Here is a 15475-nt window from a genome sequence, read left to right as displayed (position 1 = left end):
AGATTCTTAATCTTGCAAACAAATTCCACCTGTTTAATTAATGTCATTCCTAATAACAATCATCATCCCACCCTACCCCCAAGCATTGTAGACACTTTAGAGGAATCAGATCAGTGCCATTTACCACTTAAATGGACAAAGGAGAGAAAATAAGCGAGTTTACCATGAATTGTACCTGAAAAGTCGGACAGGTTCTTAGATGTATTATTCATTGCCTTCTTCTCCACAGCTACTGCATGCTTAATCTCATCCAAGACAAGCTTCAGCTCCTTGGAGCGTTTCAAATTTTCTTCCTCGGCTTTGCGGAGTCTGTTATTGAGTTCCAGAAGTTCTTGTTGGTAAGCAGTTACTTCATCTTCATCTTCTGCAAAAATAAGAAAGTCTGATATTATATCTCTGCATTTCAAATAAAATCCGTTAATTTTTGTTTATCAAATCTCCATTATGATTTTTGGTTTGCACTAAACCCAATGGTGCAGGGTCCCCCAATGGCTCAGTAATTAAGACGTACCAGCTGGTATGATACTTAACCAAAAATGTCCTAGTCTGTGCTGATCTCAGCTGAGGCGGGAGTTGGGACACCACAATCGGCTTTGAGCCCCTGGGTTTGGTAGAAGAAAAATAAAAATTCAGCCAGTGTTCTTTTGTTCTTTTCAATATTTTTTTGACCAATGTTTCTTCCCTCCTCCTCTCCTGATGTCTTACAAACATAAAAATATACGAAAGTGACAGGCAGAGAAAGACCAGCTGGTCCATCAAGCCTACCCCGCACTCATGATAGCCGGAGTATCATGACTAGACACTTCCCACAACCCCCTCATGTAATGTCTTGCTGGCGTACCAGTCCACATGCACCTGGCCAAGTGTCCATTATTCAAGAGTGAACCTTAACAATGTCTGCCAGCAGGCTACTGAACTGTGGAGGGCACCTCAACCAAGATCAATCATATCTTCACACAGCAGCCACACACACACATGCTTCCGGCAGGTAGCACTTGCTAGCTGGCAGAAATTGGAACTCTGGGGTGCTAAGGTCAATTGTTGTGTCCCAACTGCTAGCCCAGCTTAGGTCACCTAAAATCTGCACAGACTAGAGATCAAATGTGGGACCTCCCTATACAAATTCACTGAGACATCAGGGGAGCTGCAACTTTAATTGTAATTACAGTGAGGATCGCAATGCTATGTAATTGCTGAGGAGAGGAGGGGAGGTGTGTTTTTGCATTGGTGGGTTGAAGCTGTAACGACTCAGGAGAATAGTCCTCCTGTTAGTCTATAGTGACAGGACTCTATGGGCTCGATTTTGAAGTGACCGCTTCCATCGGCTGAAGGCAGGCAGAGCGAGACCACTACCCGCCTGATTGAAGTGGGTGGAGGCCCAAACCATTTTCCTGGTTGAGCCTCATTCGAATTCCGCCAATGTGCTGGTCGTGCAGTTAGAGCAGCTTGTCAATCAGGGAGGGGGGGAAATCCAACAGCTCCTTCACGAAGCCAGCCAGTCCAGGTAGTTCCTGCCTAATGGGGGGGATAGATGAATGAAGTAATATTACTGTGGGGGTTGATGTATGAGGCAATGTTATTGTGGGTATTGATATATGAGGCAATGTTATTGTGGGTGTTGATATATGAGGCAATGTTATTGTGGGTACTGATATATGAGGCAATGTTACTTTGGGTGTTGATATATGAGGCAATGTTACTGTGGGTATTGAATATACAGATGAATAGGAGGTTAGTCATGTAGCTATGGTTGCTCTATGTCATTAACTACAACCAGTCTACTGAGCTTCTAGCAATCGATCAGATTCATATGATAGGTGTTGGAGCCAATTTTATGAATATGTGGTACAGTGGGCAAGGCCTGACATATGAGGAAATCACAGGTGTCCCACCCACAATTTCCCATCCATTAGAATTAAATGAATAGAAAATCATGGGCAGCCCTCCAATGATTTTCCCATATACAATCAGCCCTGTCATGTTCTAGCTCAGAGCTCATTCATTCCTGTGTAACCTGCGTTCTATAGAAAACTTTTATGTTCAAAAAGGAATGCTCTTTACTATATTGTTCAAAGAGCAACTCACTCATCCCCTTCCCCCCTCTCCCTGCTCTGTAGGGTGTAATTTTAAAAACAAATCTTAAAAATTGATTTAAAAAAAAAAATAGGACCATGTGGCTTCCATCCTGCAGGTTCTGCGAGTCTCCAAATGTATCCTGTCTTGAATTATTTTATTTTTCAAATGATAGGGACTTTAAAAAAAAATGCAATATATACTTTAATTTGGTAGCATGGTAGTGGAAGAGTCATATCAGCAATGCATTGGCAATTCTGCAATTTTGCTGTGGAATTCACTGTAGTAAACAATTTTACAACACCAAGTTATAGTCCAGCAATTTTATTTTAAATTCACAAGCTTTCGGAGGCTTCCTCCTTCCTCAGGTGAACGTTGTTGGAAACGCAACATTTCCAACAACGTTCACCTGAGGAAGGAGGAAGCCTCCGAAAGCTTGTGAATTTAAAATAAAATTGCTGGACTATAACTTGGTGTTGTAAAATTGTTTACAATTGTCAACCCCAGTCCATCACCGGCATCTCCACATCACGGGAATTCACTGTAGTGTTAGCAGTGAGCAACCCAAGGCTTTTAAAATAACCTTTTACTTCAATATTCTAAAGGATTCTGTTCAAAATGAGGACTTCAGTCCTGCCAAAAATGAATAACTCATTATCCTGAATCACCAGAAAGTTACGTTATTTGGCGAATAAACAGAAACCACGATGCAGGGCTCCTTGATAACTCAGTGGGGCCCATTTTCATCCCTCCATCAAGTGAGAACAAGGTAGCACGATGAAAATGGCAGTGCAGCACTCACTGCCCCATTCCCACCGACGTCCAGGACATCGCCATTTTGGTGGGGTCTTGAATTTGGCCGCCCATAGTCCTTAAAGGGGCCACTGCAGGCATCTCAAAAAAAAAAGGTAAGAAAAAGGTTTTTAAATGATTGCTCCAGCCCCACAAAAGATCCAGCCTCCCCAATGCACAACCCTCCTTGGCTCTCCCTCAGGATCGCCTCTCCCACCCACTTGCTCCGAGTGCCTCCACCCAACGGATGTGGTCACCTCAAAGTCGAGCCCGTAGAATCCCACCTACCCACCCGATTGGAACAGGCACATCAAAATCTACCCCACTGTGTGTTATCACATTGCCCAAAATGGTACTGAGCCTTACAGACTAGGAGGTCTCTGGTTTGTGCTGATTGGGCTGATCTCAGGAGGGATACAGGTAGACAGACCCATTGGCTTCAGTGTCCCCTGGCCACAGAGGAGGACAAAAGAAAAATCTACTGGGTTCCCACTTCTGATTGTTATCTGGTGATCTGTGCTAGAAAGCAGATGGATTCAATTTTGACTTTGTGTGATAGTGTAAAATCAGCAATAGCGAATTGGCTGTACATTTAACATCTCTCCCAATTTTCATTTCTGTCAATTGGAACAGCTGTAAAACGGGCTGTCAATTTGCTATCGCCCGTTTTGCGGTCTCTCACAAAGTTAAGATTACACCCGATGTGTGTGCATGTTAGGTCAGAGTGGGCTCAACCATGACAGCTATTGACACTCATTGTCCAGTCTCAGATAGCCATTTACATGAGCTACTGTAATGTCTGCTGCTACCCAGAGAACCAAAAACCCAGTACAAGTCAATACCTTCAGGAGGAAGGGAGAAAATAAAAATTAAAATTCCACCATTCCAGATTTCATCCAGTGCATAAATCTTGGTCGATATGTCCCCCTCCTGGCATAGGAGCATCTAGGCCACTTGCAGCTCCCCTATTGCTGCACCTGGAATAAATTTTGGAAATTGCAGCATTCCTGCCTGAGAAGAGAAAACACTTGCTACTACAATAGAGGGCCTTAATACCCCAGATTCTAAGGGGGTGATTTTAGGAGGCAATTACGGGTGCATTGGGGGCGGGGGCTCCGAAAATCGCGGATATCCCGCTTGGGTTCGGAAACCGGCTCCAACCCGCCGACTTCCGAGTTTCCCAGGGACCCACCTGCGTGCGCGCGGGCGACCCGAAAACGGAAGTCCCGCCAGCAATTAAAGCCGGCGAGATGACAGTTAAAGAGCCAAATGTACCTCACTGAGGTACTTAAGGCACTTTACCTGTGACAGATTAAGCACTTAGAAAGATTTTTAAACTTACCTGGGCGATTTGCCCAACACCTCCGATTCACGCCTGGGCTGGATCAGGGAACAAGAAACTAAATAAATTAAATAAAAAACCATAGACGGAAGTGGAAACACTAAATGAACCTACCTTTGCACCCTGTTCTGATGTCCGATGTCTCCCTCTCTGACGTCCCCCTCTTCACCCACCCCCCCCCCCCCCCGATATTCCCCTCTTCACCTCCCCGATCTTCCCCCGATGTCCTCCCGATCTTCCCCTCTCCCTACCACCTCACCCCCCGGTCTTCCAGTCCAGTGCCAGATGCCGTCTGTCTCTCTCTCTTTCTTGCAACCCCCACTCCTCCAACCTCGTGTTGCAGCTCCTGACGGCGGCTAGCCTGTCAATCAGGCGCGAAACCCGGCGAGGACGTTAATCATCAGCAATCAACATGCGATTGCGTCGGAAACAGTAAGTTTTGTTCATGTGGGTTTGCCACGTGCACCTTCACCAACAACCCCGCCCCCGCTGGCAACCCGCCACCATTGTAAAATCGAGCTTTAAGTATCATCTCCTCTAATGTTAATAAAGAAGTTCAGTTTCTAATTTTTATTTACTCATTTGTCTAAAAAAGGAACGAAAATAGGATCATTACTGCTATTCTATTACCTGTAGAAGTCCAATGTAATGTTTGACTGTGTCTTTTTGTGCGTGTCATTGCGCCTTCAGCCAAACTTAGATTCTAATGGAGCGGAATGACACATGAAAAATCCAAATCAGCTGTAAGATTCTACTGCCAAAAGTCATTGTGACCCAAATGCGGTTTTTTGAAGTGCAGTTGTCAACTATTGATGGATGTTCTCAAATATTTATTTTGCACTTAAAAGAAATCGGATAATGGGACCAAAAATCTGCAGCTCTTCTGGTGCACTCCCACCGTAACTCCAGCAGAAGGTGGGGACCTGGATATGTTGGGTCCCAACCTTACTCCATAGTTCCCAATTAATCTATTGGGCACCCACCCCAAATAAGGCCATCAACACAGGCAAAGGTGGAGCTGCAGGCAAAGATTTCCAATACTGGGAGTTCCCATGTCCTAGAAACATAGAAACAGAAGTAGGCCATTCAGCTCCTTGAGCCTGTTCCGCCATTCAATTAGATCATGGCTGATTTGTACCTCAACTCCATTTATCTACCTTTGCTCCCTATTCCTTAATACCCTTACCAAACAAAAATCTATCTATCTCAGTTTTGAATTTTTCAATTGATCTCGCCTCAACAACTTTTTTGGGGGGGAAAGAGAGTTCCAGATATTCACTCCCCTTTGTGTGAAGAACTTCTTCCTGACATCGCCCCTGAACGGCCTAGTTCTAATTTTAAGGTTATGCCCCTTTGTTCTGGACTCCCCCACCAGAGGAAATAGATTCTCTCTATCTACCCCATCAACTCCTTTAATCATCTTAAACAACTCAATGAGATCACCGTTTAATCTTCTATATTCAAGGAAATACAAGTCTAGTCTATGCAACCTGTCCTCATAATTTAACCCTTTTAGTCCCAGTATCATTCTGGCACTGCACTCTCTCCAAGGCCAATGTATTCTTCCTGAGGTGCAGTGCCCAGAACTGAATGCAGTACTCCAGATGGGGTCTAACCAGAGCTCTGTACAGCTGGAACATAACTTCCACCCCTTTGTATTCCAGCCCTCTTGAGATAAAGCCCAACATTCCATTAGCCTTGTTAATTATTTTTTGTACATGTCCACAAGCTTTTAGTGATTTATGTACTTGGACCTCTAAATCTCTCTGCTCCTCCAAAGTTCCTAGCTTCTCACCATTTATAAAATATTCTGATCTATCTTCCTTAGGCCCAAAGTGGATGACCTCACACTTCCCCACATTTAACTCCATCTGCCAGTTTTTCCCACTCATTGAATCTATCAATGTCCCTTTGCAACTTTCTGCTCCCATCTACACTATTTACTGTGCCAGCTAACTTAGTGTTGTCAGTCAACTTGGATTATATGGCTCTCTATTCCTTCATCCAAGTCATTGATAAATATAGTGAAAAGCTGAGGCCTGGGCCTCTCAAAGACCCAGCGCAGCATCAGCAGTTAGTACGACTGAGGTAAAGCATGCCAGGGCAACAAATGGAAGTTGTGGGTCCACCTTATGGCCCAGGCTGGGATTGTGGCCTGATCCCACATTGATGGAACAAACGTTTCTGCCCAAGAGGGCAATACTCGCCTCTTTTTGGGGGGGGGGGACGGGGACAGGGTGGAGCCGACAGCTCCCTCGACGCCCCAGTGGCATGGGTGCACTTCAAGGCCATGCAAATGGGGTGAACTCCACTGACTCCAAAACTTCCAATGGAGGGGCAGTGTCAGTGGTCACTAGTGGACATCTTGGCACTTACACCAGATGTCGGCCCTGCCGGTTTTCGACCTAAATGTGTTTTCTTTTTGGGTCAGCTCGGTGTTTGAAATGCACAGAAACCTATCAACATGTTTAAGAGTTGCCAAATCAAGCCATAGGGTTTCTGCTTGCCCAATATGGAGTGCACAGCCTCTACCAGAGGGACATATCTCATTTATACAAGTCCAGAGAGCTTTGGTGCAAGGTGGTAGGAGCAAGGCTTAGGTCCCTAACTGCTGATGCTGCGTCTATATGCTAGGTCCTGCTGGAGTTTAACCGGCTAAAACCCATACAGCCTACTGGTAAGCTTCTTGCTGCTTATCCAACTAGGACCACACTACGCATTAGGGCATTGACTTGCAGGGTTATCTGTAGCCGAATGGGAATTACTCTGGCCCCGGTGACAGGTCTATGCCTCCAGGTTCCACTAGTGAGCCAGGCTGGTTGGTCAATCGTTACCTATGCCATGGAATACTGATACGGGCATCTAATTACCAAATTTACCACAGAGAATTGACTTGGTTCGAAGTTTCCATTGTCAGGGTGCGTAATCCTGAAACCACCTAGACCCCAAAGAGACCCTGCTTACCTCCTTGTCTGGTACATATAAACACTGGCTCTGCCACCAAATGTCACAACTTTTAGAAATAAAAGAAATAACTTGCATTTATATAGCGCCTGTCACGACCTCAGAACCTCCCAAAATGCTTTACAGCCAATTAAGTACCTTTGAAGTGTAGTCGCTGTTGTAATGTAGGAAATAGGCAGCCAATTTGCTCACAGCAAGGTCCCACAAACAGCAGTGAGATAAATGAATAAAATGATGAATCTGTTTTGGTGATGTAGGTTGAGGGACAAGTATTGGCCAGGATATCAGAGCTGAACTCTCCTGCTCTTCTTCGAACAGTGCCATGGCATCGTTTATGTCCACCTAGAAGGCAGACAGGGTCTCGATTTAATGTTTCATTTGAAAGGTGGCACCTGCTGACAGTGCAGCAGGCCCTCAGTACTACACTGAAGAGTCAGCCTAGATTATGTGCTTAAGTCTCTGGAGTGGGACTTGAACCCATGATCCATCTGTCTTAGAAAGCAAGAGTGCGAGCACTGAGCCAAGACAGACAGCCACAGTTCAACTATGCATTTCTTCCGTTTTAATCACAAGAGTGAAAATGTTTGTTGTATTGCTAGGTGGTTAAAAACTACAATAATGACAGCTGTTCTTGGTGTCATCCATGCCTCTGTTACCTCTACACTCGACTATTCCAATGCTCTCCTGCCCGGCCTCCCACCTTGCACCTTCCGATAACTTGAGCACATCCAAAGCTCTGCTGCCCATATCCAAACTCGCACCAAGTCCCATTCACCCATCACTCCTGCGCTCGCTGACTTACATTGGCTCCCATTCTGGCAATGCCTCTATTTTAAGATTCTCATCCTTGTTTTCAAATCCCTCCATGCCTTGCCCCTCCCCATCTCTGCAACCTCCTCCAGCCCTACAATCCTCTAAGATCTCTGCGTTCCTCCAATTCTGGCCTCTTGAGCAGTCCCGATTTTCTTCACTCCACCATTGGCAGTCGTGCCTTCAGCTGCCTAAGCCCTAAGCTCTGGAATTCCCTCCCTAAACCTCTCTGTCTCTCTAACCTCTCTCCTCCTTTATGACAATCATTAAAGCCTACCTCTTTGACCAAGCTATTGTCCTAATACATCCTTAAGTGGCTCGGTGTCAAATTTTGTTTGATGACCTCCTGTGAAGCCCTTGGGACATTTTGCTATGTTAAAGGCGCTATATTAATGCATGTTGTTGTTGTTGTTGAGTTGCACACTCATGCCCCACTGCACTTTCAGTATAAATACTTGTTTCCAACAGTCAAAGCTCTTTTCAGGGCCATTATTGAGTGAGCTTTTTTTTGTGTGTGGGGGTGGGGGGGGGCTGTGTAAGCTTTTTTCATAGGTTTTGCGAATGTTATAGGTTGGTATATTTGCTAGCAACAAGACACCAGTACATCTAGACCTCTCGTCATCGATGACGACGAACACCTCGCTAAGGCCATCCCCACACCTCCACTACTCGCCTTCAAACAGTCACCCAACCTCAAACAGACCATCGTTCGCAGCAAATTACCCAGCTTTCAGGAGAACAGCGTCCACGACACCACACAACCCTGCCACGGCAACCTCTGCAAGACATGCCATTGATACCACCATCACACGAGAGGACACCACCCACCAGGTACATGGTTCATACTCCTGTGACTCGGCCAACGTTGTCTACCTCATACGTTGCAGGAAAGGATGCCCCGGAGCATGGTACATTGGCGAGACCATGCAGACGCTGCGACAACGGATGAACGGACATCGCGCAACAATCGCCAGACAGGAGGGTTCCCTCCCAGTCGGGGAACACTTCAGCAGTCAAGGACATTCAGCCACCGATCTTCGGGTAAGCGTTCTCCAAGGCGGCCTTCGAGACACACGACAACGCAAAATCGTCGAGCAGAAATTGATAGCCAAGTTCCGCACCCATGAGGACGGCCTCAACCGGGATCTTGGGTTCATGTCACGCTACACGTAACCCCACCAGCGAATAAAAGTTATCTGTTTTTAATACAACAGGTCATTCTCTGTCTTTCTCTTCCTTTCGGATGTTTCTCTCTCTCTCTCTGTCTTTTGTTCTGGTCGTTTGTATATTCGGTGGTCCTGTATGTAACATCTCTCTGTCTGAACACTTTGATTGCCTTGACAATGAGCAGTTGGAAAGATTATCTGTAATCACCAGGTATTTTTCTCTGACTATAAATGCGGTAACGTTCAAGGAATCCCACACTTCACCTGACGAAGGAGAAAGCCTCCGAAAGCTTGTGATTTTTAAATAAAACAGTTGGACTATAACCTGGTGTTGTAAGATTCCTTACATTTGTCAACCCCAGTCCATCACCGGCATCATCTCTTCAAAGAACCAGACTTCCTACTGACACAGTACATTGTAAAAGCAGTAGATTTTTTACCTGGAATTAATTTGTACTGAACCTGTCACAACACAGCGGTAAAAGGATGGACATTGACTCAGAGCAGGTTTCCAGCGATAAACCGCTTTGGCGAGTTAATTTTCTGCCCACCAGAGGCAGGAGGAGGCTACGGCAATTTTAACCACCCAGCTTCATTTAAATACAGTTTGTCTACTTCCTGCCCGGAATACGTGGGAAGAGGACGTAGAGCGGCTGGTGGCAGGGATAGATCGACCGGCCCTTGGCAGCCTGCAGACCCGACAAAGGAAATTGTTCGACTTACGTGGAGGGTCTCCTCGTCCTTCCCACCAGCTGCTGATCTGCCTCAGCCTGCCAGGATAGCCTCAGCGTCTTCCCCGCTCAGGCCCCGGTTAAAATGCCATCGGGGTCCTAGCAATGCATTAGGACCCCCATTTGCATAAATATCTGAGGGTCCCACCTGCGTGATCCAGTAGGTTAATATCGGAGAGTTCCGTGCAGGTAGGTAACCTACTCATTTTTAACCACCCACCTGCCAGTTGGGTTAGGTTAAAATCGACCCCCAAAAGTGTCTCATCACCAGAATAAAGAATTACAGTTACAAAGAATTACAATTAACCTTAAATGACCTTTTTCCTTCTCCCCAATTGTTTGGTTGTGTTTCCACCCACACTAATGTTTAAATAACAAATACTGGGGAGGAGGAAGAGGGGATATTGAGTCTGACACGGCAAGGTAAGTGATTTAACAGGCAGCTGAAATGAGTCAATCACTAAAGCACTCCAGGTTGATGACCATCTCTGTTTTTAATAATTCAACTGCATCATGCTAATTAGACTCAAACTCTAAGCCAAGGTTTCTTTAAAAAGAAACACACCAACAGGACAATTCAAAGAAAAATTGAATGAGAAATATTTGCCGGCCACTTTTGAAAGGTGCTTTTGCTCTCCTGGCCAGCATTCCTTCCTCAATCAGCACCACCAAAAAATCAGATTAACTCATCATTTATCTCATTGTTGTCTTTAGGATCAAGCCATATGCAAATGGTTGCTATTTGTCTACATAACAATAGTAAACAATTTTATAACACCAAGTTATAGTCCAGCAATTTTATTTTAAATTCACAAGCTTTCGGAGGCTACCTCCTTCTGGAGTTCACCTGAGGAAGGAGGAAGCCTCCGAAAGCTTGTGAATTTAAAATAAAATTGCTGGACTATAACTTGGTGTTGTAAAATTGTTTACAATTGTCAACCCCAGTCCATCACCGGCATCTCCACATCATACATAACAATAGCCACTGCACTTCAGGAAGAAAGTAATCTGGCAGAACGCCCGAGGAAATTCAAAGTCTAATTATAGAAATCAAATGAACTATAACTAAAACTATTGTCGTTTCTAACAAGTGTGGTTCCACGCTGCATTGTTTTTAACATCACAGCTACTTAATACGAACAGATTAACATTTCTAGTAGGTCCCTGAATATGAAAAACTGCAAATTGCAACAATTATACTGAGTGGCAAATAATGGCACACTTTACAGCTAAATCTCTTTATTTGGGATGGTGAAAAGAAACTGCAGGTTAAAGGGCAAACAACAGAAAATTATTCTGTTCCTATTGTATTCTATGAAACTGTCGAATGTGGAAAAATAGCTCTGTAAAAAAAGTTGAGGTGAGGAAAATTTGGTGGCTATGCCTTTGGGGCTTCAGTTTTTGCAAACTTGTTATGAATTAATGTGACATGAGGTGTGGAATGGTTTACTTTGAACCACCTGTAAATGATTAGAAAGGAAACAGGGCTGTCTATCGAGCCTCATTATGCAGAATCATTTATCTTAGAGAAAGAAAATAATAGCAGTGGAGTATAATTGATAATCTTTATATTTTTTTGCCGATACTTCTGTAGAAGTCAAGTTAATGGATTCTGCTTTAAATAATTGTTAGTTTTACTGAATGACTGAGCCCAGGCCTGATAGGAAGGAAAAGGCAATCTTTGGATTAACCATACTCACAATTTTGACAAATGTAAGGAATCTTACAACACCAGGTTATAGTCCAACAAATTTATTTTAAAATCACAAGCTTTCGGAGATTATCTCCTTCGTCACAATTTTGACAGCAACAGACATGAAAATTCTTTACCGTGGACTTTGTAAAGGCACTAGTATTGATCCGTCTGCACAGACAAATGTAAATTCAAACCATAATCTGCTTTGAATGCTTACTAACAATAAAATGGGTTACAATTTAGGTCCTCCAACTCTGTCAATGGCCTAGTGTGTTCATTTCATTGACTGACTTATACAAGGTAGCTTGCAACTTTACAATGAAATCCTATTGTGGACAAACGGGACCATTTTATGGCATGCAATTGCAGTTATCCAACTAAATACAAAGTTCAGAGGCTGTGAGGTTCAACTCCCAGTCTTTGCTGAAGTTGCTGATCTTAGCTGGGGAAACAGTTAGGTTGCTACAGCTGGCCTCGGTGCCCTGGGCTGGGAAGGGGGAAAAAAAATCTCAGGTGAAAATGGAAAAGCACAGTTGGTCTGACCACATTTGTGCATGTTTTTATCTTTCAAATAGAAAATTATTAATGTTTAAAGGAAAAAGTAAGCTCCTAACTGATCCAATTAGATTAGCACCTCCTTAATGAGGTTTGTGGCCAGTAGTGAGATAGGATAGGTCTTTCAAGTCAGGCTGGCAACTCATGAGAAATGATATCATGATATTGCCTCCATTCATAATTTTCTTCTCTCTCCTGTAGATTTGCTGACATGTGTTAACTGCCACCTGATATCGCTCCCAAGTGACCATACTTTAGGATATAGTAGTGTAGTGGTTGTAGTAGTAGGTTAGTAATTTAGAGGTTGTGAGTTCAAACCCCACCCTGGTGTGTTGTGAAATTTTACTGAACAAACCTGATAATTTATGGGCTATTAGTAGAAAAATAAACATGAATGCTGCCAGATTGTCGTAAAAAGCCAACCGGTTCATTAATGTCCTTCAGGGAAGGGAGCCTGGCACCCTCTACTTGATCTGGTCTACACCTGACTCAAGTCCCACACAATGTAGTTGACTCTTAAGCCCAAATTTTAAATTGCGGCGGGAGTCGGGCCGGCAGGAGCCGAGGGGGTTGGCAAACCGTCAGGCCCTTTGCAGCGTGACACACGGGATATGAGAACTGGCCTTACAGTGAGTCTCCCGCCTGAACCTGGAGGAAACACTAGCCAACGGCTGGGAGCTGATTCGGATGGGAGGAGGCCGCCACAGGGGACCCAAATGAACGGTCCTCGGCAGTCAGATAAGTAGTTAGATCGGGAAGGCATCAAAGTCGGGAGAGGGGGAGGGTAACCCGGGACAGAAAAGACCCGAGGTTTCCATGTGGGGCCCAAAGGAGCATTCTTGCTCCTCCTGGCCCACAAGGAAACAACAAAAAAAAATTAAAATAATTTACCTTTCTGGGCATCTTCTGGCCCTGGATCCACTTGCTGCCAGGTTGGCCTGTCCCACGCCAGCCTGGGGTTAAAACTGCAGTCAGGCCCCGATGACGTTATCGGAGCCTGTCCTGCATATTTAAAGCGGGAGGCTGGTGCCTTCCGGCAGGTATCCCTCATGCTTTATAAAATTAGTAGGTTAAAGTTACATTACCCAGGAAGGCAATAGGATTGCCCTAATTTTAACTTCTCACCCGCCTGGTTTCCGGCAGGCAGGCAGAGTTAAAATGGATGGCCTTACAAGCCTCTCAGTTGTAAATAACTGACACACAGTTCAAAAATAAGCAAAAATTATCTCAGTAGTTCACCAGAGACCTAGCTGAAGGACGTAGATGCCAGGTGATGAGGAACCAACAAGAGGAAGTAATCTATATCACCTAGTCCTTACCAACCTACCAGTCGCAGACATATCTCTCTATGACAGCAATGGTGATCACCATACAGTCCTTGTGAAGATGAAGTCTCATCTCCACAGTAAGGATGCCTCCAATGTTTAGTGTGGATTTACCATCATGGCTACAAGAGAAGGGCAGAGGTCGGGTACTCTGTGACAAGTGACTTCTGATCCCTCAAGGCCTTTCCACCATCTCCAAGGCTTAAGTCAGGAGTGTGTGCAATACTTACTACTTGCCTGGATGGGTGTGGCTGCAACTACACTCAAGATGCTCAACACTACCCAGGACAGAGCAGTTCGCTTGATCAACATACAACAACAACTTCTTATGCAGAACCTTTAATATAAAAAAAATCCCAAATTGCTTCACAGATCAGACAGATTGCATAATCAGACAAAAGTAGATTTTTTTTTATTCGTTCATGGGATGTGGGCGTCGCTGGCGAGGCCAGCATTTATTGCCCATCCCTAATTGCCCTTGAGAAGGTGGTGGTGAGCCGCCTTCTTGAACCGCTGCAGTCCGTGTTGTGGTGGTTCTCCCACAGTGCTGTTAGGAAGGGAGTTCCAGGATTTTGACCCAGCAACGATGAAGGAACGGCAATATATTTCCAAGTCGGGATGGTGTGTGACTTGGAGGGGAACGTACAGGTGGTGTTGTTCCCATGCGCCTGCTGCTCTTGTCCTTCTAGGTGGTAGAGGTCGTGGGTTTGGGAGGTGCTGTCGAAGAAGCTTTGGCGAGTTGCTGCAGTGCATCCTGTGGATGGTACACACTGCAGTCACAGTGCGCCGGTGGTGAAGGGAGTGAATGTTTAGGGTGGTGGATGGGGTGCCAATCAAGCGGGCTGCTTTATCTTGGATGGTGTCGAGCTTCTTGAGTGTTGTTGGAGCTGCACTCAAAAGTAGATGCTGAGACAATAAAAGAGACATTAGGAAGGGTGACGAAAAGCTTGCTCGAAGAGGTGGGTTTAAGAGGAGAGCCTTAAAGGAGGAGAGGGAGGTATAGAGGCAGAGGGTTTAGGGAGGGAATTCCAGAGCGTGAGGCCTAGATGTGAGGCACAAACACCAATGGGGGTGAGAAAGGAGGGGAAATGTACAGCAGGCCAGAGTCAGAGGAATGGAGAATTTGAGAGGGGGTGGGGGGGTGGGTTATAGTGCTGGAGGAGGTTACAGAGAACAGAGATAGGGAGAAGAAAGGCCATGAAGGGATTTAAACACAAAGATGAGAACTTTAAATTTGAGATGTTGCAGATGGAATCCAATGTAGGTCAGCGAGGACAGGATGGTGGATGAGCAGGACTTGGTGCAGGATAGGATATGGGCAGCTGAAGTTTAAGGAGGGTGGAGAATGGGAGGCCGGCCGAGAGAGCAAAGGAATAATCGGGTCTGGTAGTGACAAGGCTTGAATGAGTGTTTTAGCTGAAGATGGACTGAGGCAGCGGTGGAGGTGGGGTGAGGTATGCATGCTTTGTGATGGAAAGGATATAGGGTCGGAAGCTCAGCTCAGGATCGATTAGGATGCTGAAATTGCAAACAGACTGGTTCAGCCTGAGACAATGGCTGGGCCGGGGAATAGAATCTCTGGCACGGGATGATGGCTTCAGTCTTCCCAGTGTTTAACTGGAGAAATTCGCAGCTCATTCAAGACTGGATGTCGGACAAGCAGTCTCACAACACAGAAGCAGTGGATTGGTATAGAGAAGTGGTGGAGAGGTAGAGCTGGGTGTAGTCAGTGTGCATGTGGATGATGTTGCCAAGCAGAAGCATGTAGATAAGGAGGAGGAGGCGGTCAAGGTTAGCGGAGGTAACGGGTGTGGGGCAGGAAGAGAGGAACCATTGCTGAAGACGCTCTGGCTACAATCGGATAGGTAAGAGTGGAACCAAGAAAGGGCAGTCCCGCTTAGCTGAACAACAGAGGAAAGGCGTTGGAGGAGAATGGTGTGGTCGACCATGTCAAAGTTTGTAGACAGGTCGAGGAGGATGAGGAAGGATAATACATCACAGTCACAGTCATACAAGATATC

The 15475-nt window shown here is 45.3% G+C and overlaps 1 protein-coding gene across 2 annotated transcripts in view; it reads right to left on the bottom strand.

Annotated features, from left to right (window-relative positions):
* Positions 1-15475, bottom strand: part of LOC137327949 (alpha-1,3-mannosyl-glycoprotein 4-beta-N-acetylglucosaminyltransferase B-like) — a 281525-nt gene that overhangs the window by 204626 nt on the left and 61424 nt on the right. Inside the window, exon 2 of one of the 2 annotated variants that reach the window (XM_067993941.1) lies at positions 164-364. In XM_067993941.1, the coding sequence (XP_067850042.1) occupies positions 164-364 (201 nt within the window). The remainder of the gene's footprint in view (positions 1-163; positions 365-15475) is intronic. The other variant, XM_067993951.1, reaches the window with a different exon arrangement.

The sequence above is a fragment of the Heptranchias perlo genome, chromosome 1 (assembly GCF_035084215.1).
Source record: "Heptranchias perlo isolate sHepPer1 chromosome 1, sHepPer1.hap1, whole genome shotgun sequence".
NCBI classification, from domain to species: domain Eukaryota; kingdom Metazoa; phylum Chordata; class Chondrichthyes; order Hexanchiformes; family Hexanchidae; genus Heptranchias; species Heptranchias perlo.
Note: the sequence above shows the minus strand (reverse complement) of the source record. Positions and strands in the feature narration are given on the sequence as shown.